Source organism: Astatotilapia calliptera, chromosome 7 (assembly GCF_964374335.1).
Source record: "Astatotilapia calliptera chromosome 7, fAstCal68.1, whole genome shotgun sequence".
Classification (NCBI taxonomy): Eukaryota; Metazoa; Chordata; class Actinopteri; order Cichliformes; family Cichlidae; genus Astatotilapia; species Astatotilapia calliptera.
The window spans coordinates 7,694,205-7,720,209 of record NC_137428.1 but is presented as its reverse complement, the minus strand read 5'-3'; the positions used below and the strand labels follow the sequence as shown (position 1 = coordinate 7,720,209).

The following is a 26,005-nucleotide window of genomic DNA, read 5'->3' as shown; positions in this document are numbered from 1 at the left end:
TGGTGCTTTCTCTCTGACGTAGCTGTAATTACGTGCCAGATTTGCAGATCCAAGACTGACAAAGTGGAAAATTATTATACTCTCAACACAACACAAATTCACTCTGCATACACACGTAACCAGCATTCCCTGGTTAAGTGTGTATGCAGTCACACACACACACACACACACACACACACACACACACACACACACACACACACACACACACACACACTCTTTCACTTGTTTTTTTCCCCATTTTCTTCTTGCAGCTGAACGCTCCCACACTTTCTCAGATATATTTCCATATAGAATTTCAATTCTCCAAATGGATTTATAGTTGAACTCCACAGAAACTGGTTTCCTGCTTTGAACCAAACCCTGCTCAGGTGTAGCTGGTCACTACTCTTGCTTTGAGATTGATCTGCAGCTATGTGTATATTGAGATCAATACAGCCATTAGGCCATGGGCATAGACTTCTGGGTATGACACATGGGCCTGAGGGGTCTGGTACTTAGCTATTGGCAGCAGATCCTACTTTTCCTGATTCTATTTTGGGTCCTGAGAGCTAAGGAGTGGGTCGCTGTGGATCAGTGTTTCATTGGATGGGAAGTGACGTTGATTCACTGCATTGGGCCTCTGCCTTGTATTTTTGGAGCCAGACATGATCATATTTAGACAGGGTGGAGTACTAAGTTATCAGCTAATGTCAGCAAGCTGAGTTAGCTAGCCTCACACAAAGACGCGGTGTAACACACAGACAGAAATAGCAAAACTAGTAAAATACTGGAATTGCACTCATGAAAAGTGGAGTCTAGACTTCTTAGTTAGGTTGTACGTCCATTAAAATGCTGCAAAAAGCATTGCTTTTATTCATTTTAGACTCAAACTGGTTCCTGTTTTCCTTCCAGCACCTCCAGAGATGGCAGTGAAGATGGAGGAGAAATTGGCTGTAGCTGGCTCTCTAGCAGACACAGTGGTGCTACCGTGTTACTTCTCCATAACGCAAGCTTATCCCAGCAGCTCCGCACAAGCTCTGACGCACACCCCTACACCTGCGCAAACTCACAGCCAGAGCTCTGATGACTACGGCAGGATCAAGTGGACGAAGCTAGATGGGCAGGAGGAGAAAGTGGTGCTGGTGGCCCAGGGACTGGGAGTAAAGTTGGGGCATAGCTTTGAGAGCAGGGTGTCAGTGCTCAGCTACCCACAGTGGTTTGGAGATGCTTCTCTGGTGATAGGGAAGCTCAGGGCCAGCGATGCTGGGTTATACCGCTGCGAGGTGATGCATGGGCTAGAGTCCACTCAGGTCACAGTCATCCTCACTGTCAGAGGTGAGTAAAACATACAGGAACACTAGCAACTCACCATTTTATAGTCAGATTAGGAGTCTGTATGCAAGTCTACAAACTTCATTGTCTGTATCCAGATGTGCCCAGCTGGCAGAGACTTCAAAGTTGAAGGTGTCGCCAAAAGTATTGACTGAAATGTGTACACGTGCCATTTTCTTTAAAGTGCCCTTCCTCTCTGGTCATTGTAATGGTCTGTTTTCTAATCCATCTGCTGAAAGAGGAAAGATTCTCTGAGATGACCTAAAAACTTTTAGGCAACTAGTCCAAAGCTAACTGTGTCCAGCAAACACTTTACTCCAGTGTGATGTGGAAACCTAAAGTCTGCTTTACACAAACACTCGCACCAGTCCCAAAAAGCTGATTCTGTTCATCGTAGCGTTTTCAGTGGGAGAAATGTTTCGGTATCATCCAAGTGACTTCTTCAGTCTCAGCTGACTGCAAGTTTCCCAACCTCATAAACAGTACATTTGCACAGTGACTGAAACTAGCACCACTGGCAAACAATGGGCTGGGAGGTCTCACATCACATCAGATCTGCATTATTTGCAGCCTAGGAGAGTGGCCAGCATTCATTTTTTAAAAGTTTAATTCTGATTTTTTAAAATTCTCAAAACACAACCTTTCAATTTTAGACAAAACTTTATTTAACACAGGCATCACTAAAGTCAAAGCATGGTGGACAAAGAAATTCACAGGACTGGGAGCCACTGCGATAGAGGGAGAGGTGTGTTATTTCACAAGCTCAGGTAGAAGGTGTGTATGATTGCAATGGTGAGTGAAAGGAGAAGGGTAAGAGGGCGAAGCAAGGCTACAGAGAGGGGTGGTTCACTGGGTGAGTGGGTGAGTGATAAACGAGCAGATGTCCGACGTCCTCTTTTCCACAGCGGGGGTAACTTGCAGCAAGCCGGAGGGCAGGCAAGTGAGATTTCAGGCTTACTCCAGGAAAACTAGAGGTAAGACCAGTGGCAGCTGGTAGGTAGCAAGTGGGCGAGGAGGACCAGCATCAGAGGGAATTTGGTTCTTAGTGGAGATGAGTGAATGCTGATCCAAGGATGCAAAACTGGAAACACAGAGCAATGTTACACAGGGAAATGAGTATGCTAACGGAACATGGAGACATAAGGAAAGGTGGACCTGGGAACTAGAAACAAAGCCTCAGGAGCAGAATGGAAAATATGCCAGAATACCAAAACACACCAGATCTTGACAGTACCCCAAGAGTCACCTCCAGGCACTGATCAGACACAGACCTGCAAAGACACTCGTAGAAGAAATAGATTAAAGAATGGTCAAGGATGAATGCCCGCAGGACCCAGGAATGCTCCTACGGGCAGTACCCCTCCCAGTCCAACATGAACTGATTGCGCTGGCCTTGCTGACAAACGTTAACGAGCCAGCAAAAATCATAGGCTGGGTGGCTGTCGATGAGCCGGGTGGGTAGTGGGGGAGGATCGCATAGAGGGCACAGTTGACTGGAATACACCAGTTTGAGTCGAGACACATGAAAGGTGGAATGACTGCGCAGTGATGGGGGCAACTTGAGTTTGACAGTCATGGGACTAATTACAGAGTCTATTTCATATGGACCCATAAAACGAGAAGCTATTTTTTGGGTTAATGATTTTAATGGTAAATCTTTAGTTGGAAGCCATACTGACTGGGTAAGTAACTGGGTGCAAGGGAGCAATGACAATCAGTGTACTTTTTGTTGTGGTTTTAAGCAGAGTCCCCCTGGTTTGAGTCCAGACCTGCTGACTCAGTTGGAGGTAATGTAAAAGTAATGCTGCTCATCACCCTGAACACACCATCCCCACTGTGAAACATGGTGATGGCAGCATCATGCTGTGGGGATGCTTTTCTTCAGCAGGGACAGAGAAGCTGGTCAGAGTTAATGGGAAAATGGAAGGAGCTACATACAGGACAATCCTGAAAGAAAACCTGTTGGAGGCTGGGAAGGAGATTAACCTTCCAGCAAGACGATTATCCTAAACATGCAGCAATAGCTACAATTGAATTGATTAGATCAAAGAATATTCATGTGTCAGAACGGCCCGGTCAAAGTCCAGACTTAAATCCCATTGAGCATCTATGGCAAGACTTGAAAATTGCTGTTCACAGATACTCTCCATCCAATCTGGCTGATTGGCTATTGATTTTGTTTTGATTTTAAGTTTGATTTCCTGATATGTAGATTTGTTTTTCAAGCATGAACTGAAACCTTGACTTTCGGATATTCATAATTTTGGTCATATATTTTGTCTCGAGGACCTTCAATAATGGATCTAAAATTATGTTGATTTAATAAAACGCTATTGAAGGCATCCATATATTCCTGATTGTTGATAACCCTTCTGCAGGTGTGGTGTTCCACTACAGAGCTAACAGCAGCCGCTACAGTCTGAACTATTCTGAGGCTGTGGAAGCGTGCCACTCTGTAGACGCATCCATCGCTACACCTGAGCAGCTGACGGCTGCTTTTGAAGATGGCCTCGACCAGTGTGATGCGGGCTGGCTTGCAGACCAGTCAGTTAGGTATGTTCCTACATTTCTTTAAACAAATAATCTCAAGTTTAATGTCCCTCGTAATTTCATGATAAATTAGCAGATAAAATAACCGAAATTCAAAAGTTGAAGTGCCATTTTGAATCTCAGCGAGCCCAAATGTGATGGTAAATCAAGTGCGGTAGGCCAACTCTGCCACACCAACCCTCTGTATTTCCTCCTTCATTACATCCATGGATCTTCTCTGAGACTCTGCACTTAAGTCACATTTTCGTCGTGTGCAGTTCACTGTGTTGGTGCACAGAGGCAAAACTACAAAAACTGTTATTGTACACGTACTTAGGGACCCAACTATAGAACATGAAAACCGAATAAACAAATAAATGTGACCTCTTTAAATATCAGATCATTTCTTGCTCTGCTTTTAAAAATATTGTCATTATTATTGTTCATTTTTCAGATATCCAGTCACAGTGACCCGTCCAGGCTGCGAAGGTAATCTAAAGAATCGGCCAGGTGTGAGAACCTACGGCATCCGTGACCCCATGGAGAAATATGATGTGTACTGTTACGTAGACAAACTACACGGTAAATACACATGCAAGACACATACATACTGAAATACAGAATTATAGAGGCAGTGGTTAGCTTAGCTTAGCATTAAGTGTTTAGCAGAACACTTTTCTGAAGTTAAAATTTCAACCTTGTAGCTCCTCCACTAGTTTCTGCTAGTCTGCTGCGGCTCTATACCAGGGGTGGGGAACTCCAGGCCTCAGGGGCCGGTGTCCTGCAGGTTTTAGATGTGTTCTTGAAACAACAAAGCTGATTTAAATGGCTAAATTACCTCCTCAACATGTCTTGAGGTTCTCCAGAGGCCTGGTAATGATAATAATCATTTGATTCAGGTGTGTTGATCCAGGGTGACAAATGTAATTCATTTAAAACATCAAGTAAAAAGACTGTGGTTAGCTGTAAACTGACTTTGTGTATCTGCTCTGTCTGTAGGCGAGGTATTCTATCCTACTTCCATCAGCAGTAAGCTCACCTGGCAGCAAGCAAGGGAAGAGTGCGAGAAGCATGATGCCGTGCTGGCATCGCCCGGTCATCTGTTTGCAGCCTGGAGGGGGGGGCTAAACCGCTGCGACTTTGGCTGGCTATCTGACGGCAGTGTCCGTTACCCCATCACCGTCCCCAGGCCTCAGTGTGGAGGAGGCCAGTTGGGGGTCCGCACACTTTACAAGTATGAAAACCAGACTGGTTACCCAGACCCCACTGACAGGCACGGGGCTTTCTGCTTCAAGGGTAAGACAGAAACACACATTGATCCAAACTGGACAGTAATTTACTCTGCTCATTTTCTTATTTGCATGAACTTAGTCTTGCAACAGAGTGGTCTCATATCTATTAAGTGTTTATCCCGTTATCTAGTTTCAAAGGGTGAAAAAGGCTGCGTAATAAACAGTTTTAAAAAGCATGTCAGTTTCGGCAGCTTCTTTCATTTAAGCCACATACATCGAGCTGGTTTCACAGGACAGGAGTCTGTCTCTGTTATTTAAGGGTTATTTTACCTTATATAAATATTAAGCACATTGACATGTCTGTGCTTGTGATTTGGCGCTATATCAATAAAATCAAATTGAATTGAATCGAATAGTTGAAGTCTCTGCATCCTAGTTGGCTTTTGAAACTCCAAAAACCACAAGCTTTAATTACAGATACAGTCCCACTCAGGACCTTTGCAGGTCACAGAGCAGTGTTTCACAAGACACCGAGCATGTATGTGCAAATTGTTTGGTCATATTTTAATGAGGAATTCTGCTTAGAGCAGTTGTGTCTTTAGATGCATTGTGTAACCTGGTTAAGAAAATTAATATTACAGATAAAAAATTAAGACAAATTACAAAGTGTATGGAATCCAGGTCCATGCTGCACTGTTGAGCTTGCAATACTTGCCCTCCTCCAAACATCCACAACACTTTGACAAGAAAAGTCTAATTTGGTCAATAAACACTGAGGTGTCACAATCTGCAACCACTTAAAAGCCGAGTAAAAAGAAGTTACAAAGAACAAACCCAACCAAGAGAAGAATGATCTCTTAGTAGCCATGTTAATGGTGGGCCATGTTTTTTACGAGGGGAAAAACCCAGCACGTGCACTCTAACACAGATAGAACAGAAACAGGACAAGTCCCTAATGTTTCACAGCTGCGACCCTGCCCAAACTCAGACAGACAGACGGAGGAGGAGATGTAAAAGAGAGGGATTTCTCCCATAAGTGACATCATTGTATAAAAAGCACAAAACTTTAACAGTGAGCCCAGCTCAGTCTGCAGTGTGAAGCTGCAGCATCAAGTATGAGGCACTAAACATAATTTCACTCACTTGCCTTTCTGAACATGAAACCTGTGTAATGTGCTTTACCAAGACTTAAGTATAGTGGCAGGACTGCAAGAGAAAGTAAATGTACAGTGACGGACAGACCCCAGCCAGATGGTTGAAGCTCGCCAAATACATGACATCATATCTGGGAAGGACTTAACATGCAGCCAGGGTCTCCTTCACTGTGCAAAAAGACAGACTCAACCACAGTTAAAGCACAAGTCTGCAGGCAATTCACACCTTTAGCAAGCTCTTTGATAGAAGCAGTAATCAAAAAATGCAGTTTAACAAGTATTCCTTCAATAAAAGTCACAATAAAGGTACAGACGTATAACAGCTTTTACTTAGTAAAAGTAGTGCAGAAACATTTGATTCAATTCAGTTCAATTTTATTTCTATAGTGCCAAATCACAGCATCGGTTGCCTCAGCATCTGCTCTGTGACTGCTTCACCTGTTCTGTTACAGACTTTCTGAGGACTTGTGTAACCCAGTGGAGTCTAACTGAATGGAGCATGACCGTAACATCATTTTCAGTTTTGTTTTAGGTTGTCAGAAAGGTATTTTCTCTAGATTATAGAGGATAATAGTGGTGTTGTACCTGCAGTATAAAGCATCATATAAGAATCAGTCCATTTGCCATTATGTTGAAAAGTCTTCCTTATATGTCTCTCTAGATCTAAAATTATGGCTATAGTGCTAAAGAGAAACAGGAAAAAAGCACACTCACAAAACCCACCCAACCAAACACCCTCCTGCACATTCACACATGGAGGGGACTATGTTACATCCAGTTTATTAAAGCATTATGTATGTGACGCTCAAACCCCCCACTCACTCCCAGGACACTAACCATTTGAACTCAGCACTTAGACACATACAAAGGAATGCATTGTATGTTCAGGAGCCCTAATTGTTAGTTTTTCATGTGGTATATGCTCCATGATAACAAGGCATTAATCTTCCCTTTGTGAGGATTTATTCATGCACAGCTCTCTGAAGGTCCACTACATCATTTCTATCAGGTTGAGGTCTGGAGCACTGATTCTTTGCTTTTTCAGTTATTCTGTTGTAGATAAGCTGCTGTGTTTGGGATTATTGCCCTGTTGATGACCTAGTTTCACCAAGGCTTTAGCTGTCAGACAGATGGCTTAACATTTGACTGTAGAACTGTCACGGTCCTGGGTCGGTGACCCAGTGTTTTGGTTTTTGTCTGATTATTGATCTTTGTTTTTATCTGGAGTTTGACTGCTAGTGTGATGGTTTCTGTTTTGTATTTCTAGTTCTTAGGTTTTGGTCCCCTGTGTAGTTTCAAGTCCCTGCCCTTGAGCCAGTTGTATTTCCTGTTTTACTTTGAAGGTCCATGTCTCAGGTCATGTATTCTGCTTTGCTCCCCTCCCCCATTGTCTTGTCTAATTAGGTTCAGCTGTGTCTCACTCCTGTGTGCCATCTCCTTGTTACCTTGTGTGAATATTTAGTGGCATTTTAGGTCAGGGATAGCTCAGTAGGTAGAGTGATGGCCCCATGATCGGAAGGTCGGGGGTTCGATTCCACTGAACGGTGACCCTGAGCAAGGTACCGTCCCTACACACCGCTGCCCACTGCTTCACAGAGTGAATGGGTTAAATACAGAGAGGAATTTCCCCTCGGGGATAAATAAAGCATACGTTATTATTATTAGTGTGTGGTTACCTCTCTTCTTTGTTGGAGCATCTGTGTATCATTCTGTGTATTATGCCTGTTAGTCATCTTGTTCATCTTCCCCACTGTCTCTCCAGCTAAGTTTCCATGTTTCAGGTTATTTAGTTTTATGTTTCTAGCTTCATGTTTAGCTGTCCCCAGTTTAGGTTTTTATAGTGGTTTTGAGGTAATTCTTACAGCCACAATAAAGGCTCATTCTCAGTTTGAAACACTCCCCTTCATCATTGTCTGCACCTGGGTCCACACCTCTTATCTCCACGCTGTTTGTGAGACAAACCGTGACAAGAAAGCAGTTTTCTCTGCTAAGATGACTGGCAAAAGTCTTCTGTGTTTTCCACTTATGAATAATCGTTCAAACTGTACAATGATGGACTTGGAAAGGTTTGGATATAGCCTTACATTATAACCCTTCCTAGACTGATTGATTACTGATGTACAATTGATAATGTGATAATGTGCAAACTGCCAAACCATCAGTATTTATAGAGGTGTTCACACTTACTGATGATCAGATAATCAAGTGAATTTGGTTAGCAGCTTAAGTCCCGTGGAAACACAGAATTTTACGTAGTTTTTCACACACTTTCTGTATTTTGCCTCAGTTGATACGGTGTAATAAGTCATGTTTTTGTTCTTTATCTGAGGTTGTATTTAACCAATTTTAAGATAATTTTTATTATGTCTTGAGGGTGTGCTATTTTTTCTGGGGACTGAAACAGCTTCATTCTTGACAGGTGACTTAATGTTTCCAAAATCAGCAATCAATCTGCTGCATTTCCTTTTATAGCTTGCTGTGTGCTAGCTGCCGTCTGACAGCTTCCCAGACTCCTGTTTCTTTATTTAATGACTCATTGGTTTTGCTGATTTCATTCTGTGAACATTTTTCACTCAGTATAAATGTTGCTTGCTTGGCTAAATGGTTTTTAACGCACTCATAGTTTTCCACATTTTCCCACTGCCGGTGCTGTGTCTTATTTTCCAAAGCAGACGGGTTTATTTTCTACCTAATCATTCTTTACATTACAGGGAGTGCAGAATTATTAGGCAAGTTGTATTTTTGAGGAATAATTTTATTATTGAACAACAACCATGTTCTCAATGAACCCAAACTCTTTAATATCAAAGCTGAATGTTTTTGGAAGTAGTTTTTAGTTTGTTTTTAGTTTTAGCTATTTTAGGGGGATATCTGTGTGTGCAGGTGACTATTACTGTGCATAATTATTAGGCAACTTAACAAAAAACAAATATATACCCATTTCAATTATTTCTTTTTACCAGTGAAACCAATATAACATCTCCACATTCACAAATATACATTTCTGACATTCAAAAACAAAACAAAAACAAATCAGCGACCAATATAGCCACCTTTCTTTGCAAAGACACTCAAAAGCCTGCCATCCATGGATTCTGTCAGTGTTTTGATCTGTTCACCATCAACATTGCGTGCAGCAGCAACCACAGCCTCCCAGACACTGTTCAGAGAGGTGTACTGTTTTCCCTCCTTGTAAATCTCACATTTGATGATGGACCACAGGTTCTCAATGGGGTTCAGATCAGGTGAACAAGGTGGCCATGTCATTAGTTTTTCTTCTTTTATACCCTTTCTTGCCAGCCACGCTGTGGAGTACTTGGACGCGTGTGATGGAGCATTGTCCTGCATGAAAATCATGTTTTTCTTGAAGGATGCAGACTTCTTCCTGTACCACTGCTTGAAGAAGGTGTCTTCCAGAAACTGGCAGTAGGACTGGGAGTTGAGCTTGACTCCATCCTCAACCCGAAAAGGCCCCACAAGCTCATCTTTGATGATACCAGCCCAAACCAGTACTCCACCTCCACCTTGCTGGTGTCTGAGTCGGACTGGAGCTCTCTGCCCTTTACCAATCCAGCCACGGGCCCATCCATCTGGCCCATCAAGACTCACTCTCATTTCATCAGTCCATAAAACCTTAGAAAAATCAGTCTTGAGATATTTCTTGGCCCAGTCTTGACGTTTCAGCTTGTGTGTCTTGTTCAGTGGTGGTCGTCTTTCAGCCTTTCTTACCTTGGCCATGTCTCTGAGTATTGCACACCTTGTGCTTTTGGGCACTCCAGTGATGTTGCAGCTCTGAAATATGGCCAAACTGGTGGCAAGTGGCATCTTGGCAGCTGCACGCTTGACTTTTCTCAGTTCATGGGCAGTTATTTTGCGCCTTGGTTTTTCCACACGCTTCTTGCGACCCTGTTGACTATTTTGAATGAAACGCTTGATTGTTCGATGATCACGCTTCAGAAGCTTTGCAATTTTGAGACTGCTGCATCCCTCTGCAAGATATCTCACAATTTTTGACTTTTCTGAGCCTGTCAAGTCCTTCTTTTGACCCATTTTGCCAAAGGAAAGGACGTTGCCTAATAATTATGCACAACTGATATAGGGTGTTGATGTCATTAGACCACACCCCTTCTCATTACAGAGATGCACATCACCTAATATGCTTAATTGGTAGTAGGCTTTGGAGCCTATAAAGCTTGGAGTAAGACAACATGCATGAAGAGGATGATGTGGACAAAATACTCATTTGCCTAATAATTCTGCACTCCCTGTATATGCCAGCTTTACAATAGGATTTTCGCAAATACTCATTCGTAACTCACTGCTACGTTGATCACTAACACTTCTTCCTTCCTAGCATTTGTTTCTGAATGACTGACAATAACATGGACAAATGGAAAAGAAAGAAAGGAGGAAATGAGAATGATTGCACTGACAGCACTGGTGTTGTTAGGCCCTTGCAGTGATTCAAACCAGTAGGGAGCGCCTCTTGCTGCCACCACATTTGATATAAAGAAAGACTTGTGAATATGGCTAGTTTTAGTGAAAATGTTGCTTCCTTACATTAGTATTATGTGTTTTGCAATTATTTTTTTTGTAGTGACTAAGAAAAAATTATGCCTTTTTCATTAACAGAGTTGCAGTTGGGCAGCACTTCTTAACTGCCGAGCTCTTTGTAGGACCCACTTCTAAATTCTTGTCTTGCTCCTGTGTTCCCCTCTTTTACAGTTAGACTGGAAGAGCCAACAACTACGAGTTCCCTGATGACTCCAATTGTGTACAAACCTGACATCCCTACATATAGTCCCCATGCAACAATAGCTTCACACGTTGAAAGAGCTGAAATCCAAGGAAAAGGACCAGAACCTGTTGGACATTCACCCACAGACAGCCCACTTACTTCTACACACACCACAGCCTCTGCAACTCTTACTACCACTTCACAAGAGCTTGTATCAGGAGATATCTTGCAGCTGCCTCCATTACCCACCTCCCGCACTCAGCCTCCACGTCTGGACATCTCCCAATTAGATCAGGCAGGACCGGGCGGGGGTGAGACCAGTGGCAGAGGGGAAGAAAGCAGCAGCCAGGGCAACTCTGGTGGGTCTGAGGTAGGAGCAACAGCAACCCCGGAGATCACATCAAGGCCTAGTAAACTTCAGGACATCAGTGCACGGGTTGAAACGTCATCAGTTGAAGACGCCGCTGCACACCCAGTTCCATCAGAGATCCTTACACCAAAGCCAGACATCGCAGCTGGGACTACTGAAGTGGAGGAACAACCTGCAGTTGTTTTCAAAGAGGATTACACCATTAGAGCTCAAACGATATTTGACCATGAGAAGTCTCTAGACATTCCTGAGACGACATCAGCAAAACCTCCTATCCATCTCATCATTGTCGATGTGCAAAGCACCAATGGGTCAGAATCAGGTGAGCTGGGTGGGGTGGGGTTTTAAATAAGTCATGTAGTAATTTAAGTCATACTGTTAGGCCCTGGAAAGCATTAAGAGAAATGGCATATAGATGCCAGTACTGTGTTGAAAATTTGGTTGGAAGTACTGGCAAAAATAATAAGTACATGTTAGCATGTCATGTAAGCATCGTTCTCTAGAAAGAAGGAGAAGTATGATGACAAAAACACACATATGTCCATGCCAAAACATGTCTTTTTTTCTTGGCGTGATTTAAATAATAATCTATCCCACGACAGAACATATTAACTGGAAGCCAGCTGGCATTTAACCCTTTAAGACCTACCATAGAACCAAGTTCGCCAGAGCTTATATTATATTTTTACATGCTGTGGAGCCATTTTTGGGAGCATTTCAAGTTGCTATACATCAATACAACCATTATAGCCCAAACTTTAATAATATGTCTGCATTAGGTGCATAGTAATTACATAAATTGCAAAAAAGTGCAATAAACTACAAAAAAATTGAAAATCGTTTTTGTTTTTTTAACATATATTTCTAGTTAGAGAAATTTAAGAGGCTTATCCCTCAAAACTGTAAATACAAAAAAGTTACACAAACTAGTTTCCCACCACAGGAAATTTATTTTAAGTGTCTTCATAGTTTTATTTTTGAAATACACCAATTTTTATATACTGCAGGAAAAACGAAAATAAATATTATAGTGCAAATTTGCAAAATAACAGCATATGCATCAAAATAAACTATTTCCAGCAGTGCAATATGAGTCTTAAGCATCCCAGAAACGACACAGAAAGTAATAAAGTCAAACATAACTTTTTAAAACACATAACAAGTAAAACACAAGCTCATAAGGCCCCGATCGTAAAAAACTACATTTCCGCAAAATGACGTCACTTCCGGTTTCGGGCAGGTCATGCGGTCATGTGATAGTTCGCGCTGATGGACGTAGGAAGTGTTACAAACAGCTGATGGATCGGCGAAGCGTGTTTCTGGAATATCATGTTTTTGTTGCTGCAAGTGATTTTTATGCAGTTTTTGCAAAGCTATATGTGGAAGGAAACTGTGACCTAGGACAAGCTGATGGCATAAGATGTAAGTACAACTCCTCCAGTTTCATATGCAAAAGAAATTATTGCGCTAGCTTACTTGGTTGCAGAGCTACCGGGATTTAAAAATAGTTACGCAAAACAGAGCGTGCCCGCTCCGATCGGCTGTAAAGGGTTAAAGCCCCCAGTATGGGGGCTGTAGAGGTAGACCTCCAGAGTGGGAAAATTTCACCATTGGCAATAAAAAGATTATTATCTAACATGTGGTGCAATGTGCCCTCCTGAATCTTGTAAAAGGCTTTGGCTGAGAACATTTATCTTGGGAATTACTTTATGTTTGTTATGTTGTGCTGTCGAGGACTGAAGAACAGCTGATTTTGTTGTCTCAGTGGAGCCACATACACCACAGCCTTGAACTTGTCTAAATACTAGTCTAAAGAGGTTTATGTGTAAACATAAGTGTCGACACAGCTTTAAAATGATTGAGAAATCTTGAATGTAAGCACACTGATTTGCAGCACTGTGATAACAGTGCAGATAATTCAATTCAATGTTATTTACACAGCGCCAAATCACAACAACAGTTGCCTCAAGGCTTTATGTCGTAAGGTAGACCCTAAAATAATACATACAGGAAAAAAACCCAGAACAACAGAACCAGGCTCAGGGAGGGGCGGCCATCTGTCACGACCAATTGGGGTGAAATGGCACCTTGCAAGTGGCTCTCCTGTCTACTGCATGTTATACCGAGGCAGCATCCATTGCAGCAGTGAAATAACACTGAAACAAACTGTAGACTGACCCGATTCTATCAACAATTTGTAGTAAGAACTTCATGTGTAAAATGGCAAAGGACACAGCTCATGGTGTGCAACCTTTTTTTTATATGCTCACACATTTTCACACAAAACATGCTGTATTTGTAGAGCCAGATGTGGAAATGAAGTCAGTCATTGCTGTGCAGCCAGTTTGTAGTTAAACACACTGTAAACACACCACAGCACTGGAAAAAACAGGATGGGTTCGGCAAAAGACAAACACTGTATATCAACAGTCTTTCTGAACACTTTCTTTTCTTTTCACTCACACGCAAAGAGACAGTGGAGGTCTGATGGAGTGATTAGTCTGCTGGCTTTAGACATAGGTGATCAGTCTCTGCTGGCTTTAGACATGCCTACAGAGTTTGGTCTTCAACTTTCCCATCAGGATTTCTGCACAAAGAGTTGCCAATAAACCACAAATACTGGACTGTAATAATCTTTTCTCCAGGGAACAGTTTGAGTTGCTAAAATTAACAAGTTCTCAAACAATCCCTATATTCTACACTTCATTTTCTCTTAATTCGTTTGAATTAGCACCATTACCACCAATGTTTGATTACATTAAACAGGCTAACCAAGAACTGGCAGACAGTCATGTTATTTCCCCCCCTTCTGATTAGGCTGGATATGGCCACAGTAGGTCCTGTGTTGTGTCTTTAATCTAGGTTCTCTGGAGAGAAGAGAAATTTCTCCGTTCGAATTACAACCATATCAAAAGTACATATTTATAATTAAAAAATTAAAATCACTTGCTGACAAATGTGAGATGTAGGGCGTGATTTGCAGTGAATGCAGTGGGGTTTACAGCAGTAAAACAAAGACAATGTATTTTCACCAGCTTGCTCAGATCTTTGTTTTGGCATATTTTGTGCCTGGAAATGGTTAATAGCACTTGACAAGAGAGAGGCCCTGTCTGCCCAGAGCCTAATAATCATTGATTCAGATTACAGTGCATATGTGTTTGCTACCCTTAGCCAAGTGGTACCATCTTCCAGAAGTTGTGTTTGTTATTAAAATGATGAAGGCCTGTTCTGTTACATGTGTAATATACCATCACATGAGGCTCTCAGTTCATATCCTCAGGAAATTAGGAAAGTTGAACCATTGAGTGTTACAATGAAGAATGACTTCTTCATGTGGTGTCAAGTTCAGAGTGACACAGAGGTTGACATGGACCAATTAACTAGTCACTTAACAGTAACAGCATGCTTCTTGGTCAACTGTTTTTTTCTGTTGAAGTTTTGTACATATTTAGACAATTTAAGGTCTGTAAGTTCTCTGTTATGACTCTGTATACATTTGCATACTCTGCTTCCCCTCTGTATAGCTTCCATGTGTACCACTAGGTCTTAATGAAGAGACACAAGCATGCATTGTTTGAGAGAAGCCGCTGGCACAGACTGACCTTAATTATAGGAAACTCATACTTTTAACTGTTAACCATCCAAATATGCTCTTCGGCTCATTTTAACAAATATCAGAAATGCGCTACTGTGGGTTTTTGCCAGAGCTGTAAGATCTTAGATCCTTCACTGAAGTTGCAGTACCACAATGCAAAAGCTCTGCTTTCAAATGCTTTACTGATGTTAAGGTGAAGAAACGTCATCAGGAATATTAAAAAATTAAAAATATAAAAACCTCTGCAGGTTTACGATGAAAAGATCACCATAGCTAGTGTGTCTTCGAAGTGAAGCCTTTAAGCTTGGATTCTGATGGCAAACCAAGATTTCCGAATGTATTGTAGTCTGTGGTGAAGCCACCCTGGCTGGATTTTGTGAATGTAGTACAAACTCTTCTGATGAGTCTATGGTCTCGATCACATTGATTTTTAAAGCTTAGTAAGCAAGATATGCTTTAAAACTGGCTACCTTGATTCTAACTATAACTGCATGTCTGTCAGTATCACAGTCAAATCTGACCCTTGGTCTTGAGTTTTAAAAGTTTAAGGCAGCAAAAATGTCTAGCTTGAGGCATTATAACAGAACTTAACATAACAACATATGATGTTGTGGTGGATACATCCATCTTTTTTTCTGCTGTCTGTGATTCCCTCGCTCAAGAGCACACTTAACTACGACGAAACCACCAGAATGTCACCTGTTGTTCGGGATCACTGACTGATCTTTAGCCAGTGTGAGTGGGGCTTTAGCAATCAGTTTCACATAAACTGCCAGCAACCTGCCTAGGAACATGTGTTTTTCCTCTCAACTGCTGGTTGCTAGTTCATGACTGACCCGTCTCTAGACCTGTGTTTCTGAGGCCTTCATTATACATGACTTTATGCTACAATACCATGATGATCTAGTTTAATTATAATAAGCAAAACTTTTCTACCAGGCTGCAAACCATTTTAAATTTGCTCTAAAGTTAGTCATTTTAACATAGAGGCTGTATGGTGATTTATTTGATTTTTCCCAAGAGGCTGTGGCCTGGTACTGACATTGCACTTTAAGTAAGGAATAAAATCATAACACTTGTTGCTTGTTTTTCTTTTCTTTTTTTGTTTTTTGCCTTGATGTGTTATATGGCTGCTTATCATCTGCCTCTAGTGAAACGTCTCGTGGACCTCCTGAAGCAGCCTGTGACCAGTAAAGGTATCCAGGGCAGCGGGGAGATCACTTCCCTTGAGGTGCCTCCGATTGATATGGCACAAATAGTCAGCTTTTTCAATGGAAAACATGAGGTACTTTCTATACACTGATATGTCTACTAAATAATTCTAGTTTAATCCTCCAATATACATATATATGTATGTCTGTGTTTGTGTGTTCTCCCATTTTTTTCTATCACTACTAGTAAACACAGCTGTGTCTTCAGCAAACTAATTCATTCAAATCATTCAACCAGACGCCCTCTCCGTGAATGTGTAAAATAGTCTAATCTGGTCTGAGTCAAGCTACTGGCTCTTTGTCATTCTTTCTCATTTGTTAAAAATAGCCAATTTGTTTCAATCCATCCAGGTAACACCTGAACCACAGCAGCCAGAGGAGGCCAGAGGAGATCAGTTTGAGACGGCCACTCCTGGAAATGTGAATGAGACAGAAGTAGAGGAGGAAGAAGACATCAGCACGACTCCCTTTACCTTCGAAACTGGAACCGGGGAGATATTTCCACAGGAAACCACGGACAAGAGCATTTATCTTCAAGCTGTATACCCAGATGATGTTGCAGTCTCAGGCCTGGATGCAGACACAGTTTCTTATGTTTTTACAGATGCCATGAGAGTCAACACTCAAGAACCACATGAAACAGCAGTCTCAACCACATACACTCCCCCTGTCTCTACAATATCAACTCCAGTCCTGCTTGGTGTTTCCAAGGATGTTGCTCATGTTGCCTTAACTGATGAGGACATGGAAGGCTCTGCAAGCAACTCCACAGACGATGAGGTTGGCAGTATGCAGGAGGGCTCTACAGATGGTGCTATACCCACCCTGGCTACCGGACACCAGTTGGATGCGAGGACTGATGAGACAGAAATCGGAGGAACAGAGGTTGTGACTTTTATCCCAGACACAAAGTCACAGGAAACCACTGAGCAGGCCCAGACTGGGGACTTTGAAGGGTCTTCCTCTGGAGAAGATGAGGCTTCAGGTCAAGATGTATACCCGTCAGACACACCCAGTCTTAGCACCATGCTTAGCACTATGATTTCAAATGACCTTTATACCCAACAGCCTTCACCTGCAGTACCTACAGAAATCGCAGATGTGCTTGGTGTTTCATCAGGTGATGTTGCAGTTACAGACCCAGACTCTGGTGCAGACCAGCTGTCTGATGAGGAGGGAGCTTCTGGGGAACTTTTCAGAGAAGTCGCTATTACTGTTTCACCAGCCATGGCAGCTGTGACCTTCACCAATGTAAAGAGCACAACTGCAGAAATGAGCAAACTTAAACCCTTTACCCATCCCTCCTTTGAAAATAAGAGCCATCCAGCTGTCGCTACTGAGTCTCCGTCTGCCTCCTCTGACATCCACGCTCAGTTTTACAGAGAACATGCTGACCTGTCCACCATGGAGAACATAGACCAGACCACACTCTCCACTACTTCACCCTTTTATACTTCTGAGCAAAAAAGCTATTCTGTCCCCCAGCGGGCTCTAATCCCTGACCCGGCTGCCACTGCTGTAGCAGAGGAGAAGTTTGTAGACAATGATAAAGACATCACCCCCTTTTTTGTGGAGTCCCAACCTCAGATGCCTGAACAGACAGTGGCCACAGTTCAACCTGAGACCAGCTCGGACACAACTTATTCAGTCATGACCAGCACTATAAACATTACAGGTACATGAACTCTGTTGTTGTTGGTTTGGTTCATAGCTGCTTCAGTTGTTTTAAACAGCACAGCAGCTTGGTTTCGTTCCCCTGCTTAACATTTTTGCCAGTTTTGGCAGCAGCTATAATGTTTGAGCTGAGCCCTCTCTCAGCCTTCTGCCGTAGTTAAAAGGGATAGAACATGCTTTTTCAATGGTAATACCCACTTGTGCTATCAAAAGTCTGTAATACACTTTTAAAGTTCCCAAATACAAGGTTTTCCCTTTGCACATCAAGTATTAAATAGACAGCTTAATAGCTGCTCACAAAAAATTATTACATAGTTTCCACCTTCATAACAACTCACCCATTGTTAACACACCCTCATGGATTTGTAAAACTTTAGGGGCATGATGATTTCAGTCAGATGTGAGGTAGCTAGCAGGTGTCTGGTAGGCCTGACCTAGCAGTTTTAATGAAATTATACGACAAATAATGTACTGTCAGATCTGTGAGCTGACCTTACTGTCCTTAGCTGACATGTTAGTCCACCTGCTTGTTCAAATGCGGTTACTTCATGGCTTCACAAAACGAACATTTTGGCATTGTGTGATGTTTTTCAAACCAGAAGTGACCAAATCCAGCTTAAAAATGCAGAGTCTTGAACCCAAGACATTCAATTTAGTTTTATTTATCCATTTATTCTCTTGTGCTTACCTTTTTCAGGGTGGCTGCAGCTTATCCCAGCTCTCTTAGGGCAAGAGGCAGGGTACACACTGGACAGGTCGCCAGTCTGTCGCAGGGCTAAGCAGCATTTAGCATTTAGCTTCCAGGTTTGCCTATGTGATTTGTAGCAACAGTGTATTTAAGTTGTCCCTTGTTGGCCTCGCTTTTCTAGAAGATGGAGAGGTTCTACAAATATATGCATTAAAAATTCACAGCAGGATAAAAGCCTGTCCTGTTTGCAATTGAAGGTTCCTTGTAAACATTTGTGCAGATGTTGAATTTTCTGATATATTTTAATATGAGCAGGTCAGCCCACCAACAAACCGAGTGTCTATTACCACAAACGTGGACAGCCCTGCTGTGCCAATAAGGAGTTGCAAAGCCTTTCTGAACTGCAGTACGTTTCACCGCTCTTAGTGATGTTGATGATTTTAATCGTTTTCCATTCTCATTGTCTCCTTGGCAGATCTCCTGCCATGCTCAACCAATGTGTGTCAGAACGGAGGCTCGTGCTACAAGAAAGGACCACAAAATGTCTGCATCTGTGCACCTGGATACACCGGGTGGCACTGTGAAACAGGTACAGAGAGCCTCAGAGCCAGGTGTGCTCTTTTAACAAGCCATCCTGACCCTTCCTGACAGGTGGATGTATAATAATGCTGGTCTGTGTTGCATGTCTGAAGATATTGATGAGTGCCAGTCTAACCCGTGTCTGAATGGAGCCACTTGCCTGGATGGGATCAACTCCTTCACCTGTCTCTGCCTCCCGAGCTACAAAGGAGAGTTCTGTGAACAAGGTCAGGAAACAGAATTAATAAGCAACTGTGTCAAAATCATTCATCTATGGAAGTCAGTTCTCAGATATATTCTTTTCAAGTAAGTCTGAACTTACTGCAGAGTTTGGGTCTTTGGGCCATCATTCAGCTTTGGGCGTTGGCTCTTCAACAGATGAGTTCCAGCCGTAGGACTAATATTTCTGCCGTTACTCAGCAGATAATCAAAACTCAGGCACACAAGAGGACTCCGAGGATTAATATTTTCCAAACAAGGAAACAGTTCTCAGCAGCAACAGTTTTTTTTTCTGCTGCTCTGAGCAAAATGTTTGGTTTCAGAATGAGGCCCCATAGTTTTTCTTTTGTATCATGTAGTCATGATAAGAAGCCATTTAACTAAATTCCGCTTTTATTTGCTTGCTTAAATTATTTTACTCAGTCTATTAATGGTTTGGAGTCATACATTATACACTACTTAATGTATTCATATGCAGTCATTGTAGAATAAAAGTACAACAACTGGATCTGTCAATTCTGAGGTTTCACAGTATATATCAGGATATTTAAAAAGTTATTTGGTCCTTAGCAAGTCTTGAAATGAGTTAAATACAACCACAGATGAACAAGAACAAATTACATATTATGTGCTATTATTTATTTAACAAAAATGTAGCGGAGGTGTAGTGTGGTGTGCCACTCCACTCGCTAGTTCAGTGACACTGGGACCTGGAGAAGGGTGTGTGCCAAGCAGAAGATGCTCCACTCAGTGACTGCAAGGTGCTCAAATCATCATCGCTCCACCACTGTGCTGACAGTTGGTCTGAGGTGTTTAGGCTGTTTGGTTTACTCCAAACATGCTGCTCTTATTATGGTCAAACATCTCCATTTTGGTTTTGTTGTTCAAATTTAGCTCTGCAAAGCTAAGCCATGCCAACATCTTCTTTTTGGAGAGAAGCGGCTTTCTTCCAAACATCCTTTGCGCTTAATATTGTGGTACCTACACTCCTGAGGAAATTTGCATTTTGTTCTGCTTATCCAAGTCAGCATTGTTGGGGTCTTGTGGAAAAAATAGAGACATTGGTGCTATAAGAATTCCCAGTTTGCAGGGCGTATCTATTTGAATGATGAATACAGTGTGTAAAGCTAAATGTAGACACTCAGACATAAATTATGGACTGTTTACTGCTTATTTTTCCTTCCTAGTATATGCAAGAGTTCAAAAATCAGGGACACAGCTGTCCTCTTGCAGCTTTTTGCCAATGGAAAGAATGAGGGAAGAAAGATAATTGCCCTCTATTTTTCCAGAAAGCTTTTGCAGCTGCGTGTGGAATTGAATCAATACTGACAATACTGCTTCAGTTTTTTCAGGCTGGGCTTAATATCCTGGGTGATGCTGAGTGATGCTATGTTTCATACTCAACTGACCACTCTGCTAATTTCAAACTGGCAGACAGAGAGCTGTGGCTTATAGTGCTGCATTCATTAGAGACCTCACCTTTCATTCCAGGTAGCTGCACAGAGGCAGGATTAAAATGAGGTCAGTTGATGATGGCTACTACCTTAAAAGACTCGACAGATACTGTCCATCATGACTTTACTGGCATGTATAATTCTGGTGCCACTGATACAAAACAGCCATTGTTTGTATGGTCAGACAAAGCAAAGGGCTGATTATGTGACTTGTATATGAAGTTGAATGTGTGTTATACATGAGCTCTTTGTGTGTGTCTCTGTGTGCTTGACCTGCAGACAACTGGATGTTTGTGAGACTTAATGAAGTCCAACTGTGTGTTGCTGAGCTCATTCAGTGAGGGGCTTTCACTCCCCAGCTGGACCTCAGCTCTCTCTGTGCCTCTCTTTCTCTCTCACCGTCTCTGGCCAGAGCACAGAAATAAAATTCAGAGCTGTTGTGTTGCTGTTAGCTTCACCGTTACAACAGCATGTTTCCAAAACAACATGTAACTTCATCAACAAATGAAAATCTGATTCCAGATTATGAAGTGTACTAGAAGGCAGTGATAGGCAACCAGGGAAATGTAGTATAGCTACTTTTAGACAGAAGTTCGATTAGCTACACATTAACACCTAAGGAGTGGGTAAAATGTGGTTACGAAGCAGCAAAGTCTAAACATTTTCTTGAATATGCCACATGAAGTTTGAAAAAAGGCACTTATTCATAGTAAGAGATATTGTGTCTTACAGTCTGTTTAGTAGAAACCGCATACTAATGCTGGTTGAAGCTTCCCTTTGCTCTCAGACAGCTTCAGCTCTTTATTGTCATGATCCTAGTTTTGGTTGTTATAGTTTTGATTGCTAGGTTTTCATTTGTTATCTAGCCTTACATTTTCCCTCCTCCTGTCATATTGTGTCTAGTTTCCGGTAGTCGTATCCCTCTTTGAAATCAGTCCTGTCTCAATGCTCAATTTGTCTGTTTCTCGGTTATGCCTCCGTGTGTAGTCCATGTCTGTTATGTATTTTAAGTTCTATCCCTTGTTCGGTGTCTCCATAGTCTCGCCTCCGTCTCCATGTTTATTCGCTTCTTTCCCAGTGGTGCCTCTGTCTCTTGCTCCCTCTGTTCCTTGTATTTAGTCAGTCTGCATCTCAGTGTGTTTCTCATACTTCCTGTTTTACTTTGATAGTCTTCTGTCCTGTTTGCAGCATGTTCTGTTTTCGTTCCCCGTCTCGTTAGTTAGACCATGTTCAGCTCGATCCCCACCTGTGGTCTGTTCCCTTGTTTGCCTCTGCTCATTGTCATGATCTCTCTCAGTTTTGTGTGTTCTGCCACTATGTTTGTTTAGTTTATACGGTTTTTATTTTCATCGTCAAATTAGTGCTGCTGTCCTGCTGTATCAGAACCTGTGTAGTATCAGGTCCATAGACCATACTGTATAAACACTGATTTGCACCTGTGGTCTTTCTAATGGTGATGTCTGCAAGAGCAAAAAGGTTGGTTCTGTCACGATCCTGGGTCTCTGACCCAGCGTTTTCAGTTTACGTTTTGAGTTCTTAAGTTATTCCTTTATTATGTTGAGTAATTGGATTATCTTTTGGTTGCCTTTAGTTTATTTATGTTTCACTTAGGTCTTTGGTGTTAGTCTGTCATGTTTCTTGTCTTCTTGTCCTTGTTGTGAAGTTGTATTGTCATGTCTGCTTTCCGTTCAGTTTCCTGTTTTATTTTGAAGGTCTATGTCCTATGTCAGTGTAGTCAGTTTTGCTTCTTTTGTCTCGTTATGTCAGATTAGTGGCAGCTGTTTCCTCCTGTGCTTCCACTTCCCGCTCGCCTTTTGTTAATATTCAAGTTTTGGTCCAAGTTCGTTGGTGTCTATATTTTGGGTCCTCTTCGCAAATTCATACAGTGTGGTGCCGCATACTGTGACAGGTTCTATAGAAGTCTTTTCCTCCTTTGAGTTGTGATCTTGGTAAACACTTTATTGATTAGTTTAAGATCTCAGTCACAGCTTTTAAGTGTTATTGAATACACTAGGATCCATCACAAGGAGAGGTGACTTGGATTAGTTTGCTTTCGACTGACACTACCACGTGATAAGCTGTGATAAGGCATGCAGTGTCAAACCTGGTTTTATAACACCAAAAGAACGTGCTCAGCTCAAGGCTTTACAATGCGACCTCACCAACCAAAGCTGAAGTCACTATCTAACATTTTATTTCCAGTCAGTGATCTAGTTGCTCAGAAGGCCACTGAAAGCCACTAAATTAATTTTCTTCATTAAATTGATTTGCCAAACAATTTCTTTCTGCATTATCCTGATGAAAGTAGCTGTTAAAAGATGCCAAAAGGGATTCAGGTGATCTGTCACAATAATCAGTCAGAACGTGGTATTTAATTCAGAAATGAGAGGTGTACTATGAAACAGGTGTACATAGTCTTTGTTAGCTGGCCTAATAAAACCAAGAACCCTAGTCAGAGATACTGGCTATCACAACAGTGGTTCACAGTTTTTTGGGTTAACCCATGGTGTTAATTTCTATTGTAACATCTGTATATTAAAGCTAAGTCCTTGGAGTTTAGTCCTACGAAATGCACAACGTTTGGTGAATTGAAGATTCTAGACTGGCTGTAGGTGTGTAGGATAAGTCTCTTACCTGTTAATCTAATAGAAGGGCATCCCTCGGATACAGGCAGGTTGACATTCAGATTGCAAGCACGGCATCTGCCGCCAGATTAAATGTAGCTTTATCAAACATGGCTATGGTTTTAAGTCTTCAGGAGTGCAGTTTCAGTGAACCTGTTCATAGTTAATGACAGTAGAAACAAACATTCTGAGAGCCTATTTGATGTAGTTGTTAACCGAAGCTCCTGGCATGTCCTAAATTTGATATTTCAGTATGTGGATTTTGTTTTATTGCCTTAAAGATAAGTAGGGACTTGTCATTAGTTATGATATAGCCACATACATACCACATTTTTAATTCTGCACCAACACAAGAAGTCAAGATAAAGTGTATATCATATGAAATATTTTTTCCACCTCGTTTGATGGTTCTTTCACATTTTGTTTTTCTCTTTCTGCAGACATTGAGATGTGTGGTTTTGGTTGGAAGAAGTTTCAATCTCACTGCTACAAGCACTTTACACACCGTCGGACCTGGGACGCTGCAGAGAGGGAATGTCGGATACACGGAGCCCACCTGACCAGCATCCTGTCGCATGAGGAGCAAATTTTTGTCAATAGTAAGTTTGTGTTGTTTCGATGAGGTGTCTAAAATGTTCCTTATACTATCAGTCGACAGTATAAGGAATTATGGGTCTAGAGAGTCTGTGAAAAAGTCCTTCGGGGTACAAATACTAAAAATGCATATCATAAATGAAACAGTTTTTGGCCGTGCTAGCAGCACAACTTTGTTGTTTGTGGTCAACCACTCGTCCAGACTACTTTTGGTTGGACGGTCTAAAACTAAATCTGATCATATTTTTGAAAATACAGTAGAAATGGCTACCTAAAACATTAGTTACATTTTGAGTAGCTGCTTTGTTATTTGATTGCATTGATTTCAACATGTCTTTGGGTTTCATTCACAACGAATGTATGTAAAAAAACAAACAAGCAAACAATGAAACTTTGATGATAAATAATAATTTTACCAAATTTGAAAACGCAAGCAAATGCTACACGATTTGCAGTCACTGCTCTACTACAGAAATCAGTCTGAGAATAGTGATGGAGCTGCAAGTAAACTCTGGTGAAGCTACTGACACTGAGCTCAACGGTGCTTCACCATAATTCTTTGTTGTCTGTTTACACTCCTCTCCAAAATGCTTTGTTTGGTATTGATCAGGTTCTGCTTCGGTAAAATGATCTCGGACTCACTGCATCGTGCTTTTTCCCTGCAGATCTAGGAAGTGACTACCAGTGGATTGGCCTGAATGATAAGATGTTTGAGAGAGACTTCAGATGGACTGATGGCAGACCAATGGTAAGATAAGCACTATTGATAAGATAAGTGGCTATGGATATAGTTAGATTTACAGACATCAATGATTATTGATCGTGGGGCGATCGTGACTCAAGAGTTGGGAGTTCGCCTTGTAATCGGAAGGTTGCCGGTTCGAGCCCCGGCTCGGACAGTCTCGGTCGTTGTGTCCTTGGGCAAGACACTTCACCCGTTGCCTACTGGTGGTGGTCAGAGGGCCCGGTGGCGCCAGTGTCTGGCAGCCTCGCCTCTGTCAGTGTGCCCCAGAGTGGCTGTGGCTACAATGTAGCTTGCCATCACCAGTGTGTGAATGTGTGGATGACTGTGTGTGTAAAGCACTTTGGGGTCCTTAGGGACTAGTAAAGCGCTATACAGGCCATTTACCATATTGTTCCCCAGTGTAACCATTTGCAATTTGATTTAAAATCAGCCTTCAATGATACATGATGGCTCTCATATAGCAGTAGCAGAGGTGTTTTATTAAGGTACTGTTAATAGCCAGAGTATAATAGTTTCACATTTAACTGAAAGAAAGAAAAACACATGGCAGCTTTCCAAGTCTTTAATAAATGTAGAGCAAACACGTTACAAGAAATGTCTCGGCTCTTAGGGAGCTGTCTACTATCTACATTAGTCAGGCTTATTTCAGTACAGTTTCAAGATGAACCATTTTACATGAACGAATCCAAAATAGATCAGAACCAGATGAAGTGGGGAATGACTGGAACCGAACTGGACTTGGGCCAGATTGGGCCTCAAGATTCATTCCATGATCTTTATTCATTTTTGATATTCTTATTCATTCTACTGTGCAAGTAGAACCAGACGTGGTTTGCTAATCTGTTATGGAGCCTACAGGTTCAGGTAGATTTCTTTGATTTTCAGTGGAAAATATGTTGGGGTTCAGATGTTCTCAGACACTGTACCTTTCAGAATGTTGTTTGACTTCAAAAAACACGAGTCCAATGACAGAATCATGCCTGTTTTTAATGCTGTGCCACCTGAGGGCCCAGATTGATTTTCAGCCTTGTCCCGTGAAGGCAGAGATGATGATATTATGAACTGTAGCTGATGAAATATTGAGGCCTACTTTTTTTCTTCATTGAAGAAAATTATTCAGAAAATGTTCCACAATTAGTAGACAGTTTTTGTGTGTGTGTGTGTGTGTGTGTGTGTGGGTTTTTTTTTTGCAGATTGGGGAACCTCTGCCCATCTTTACTTCTGCATCTCTAAGTTGCTGATTTTATCCTCAGTCAAGTTTACGACCTGTTGCTATATTTAACTT

General features: G+C 41.7%; 1 protein-coding gene across 2 annotated transcripts in view; it reads left to right on the top strand.

Annotated features, from left to right (window-relative positions):
* The window catches only part of vcanb (versican b), a 35,274-nt gene that overhangs the window by 1,576 nt on the left and 7,693 nt on the right, over nt 1-26,005 (top strand). For both annotated transcript variants that reach the window (XM_026172694.2, XM_026172693.2), the window contains exons 3-13: nt 895-1,317; nt 3,693-3,867; nt 4,298-4,425; nt 4,843-5,139; nt 10,955-11,659; nt 16,084-16,217; nt 16,495-17,818; nt 18,981-19,094; nt 19,198-19,311; nt 23,822-23,980; nt 24,641-24,723. In XM_026172694.2, the coding sequence (XP_026028479.2) occupies nt 895-1,317; nt 3,693-3,867; nt 4,298-4,425; nt 4,843-5,139; nt 10,955-11,659; nt 16,084-16,217; nt 16,495-17,818; nt 18,981-19,094; nt 19,198-19,311; nt 23,822-23,980; nt 24,641-24,723 (3,656 nt within the window). The remainder of the gene's footprint in view (nt 1-894; nt 1,318-3,692; nt 3,868-4,297; nt 4,426-4,842; nt 5,140-10,954; nt 11,660-16,083; nt 16,218-16,494; nt 17,819-18,980; nt 19,095-19,197; nt 19,312-23,821; nt 23,981-24,640; nt 24,724-26,005) is intronic.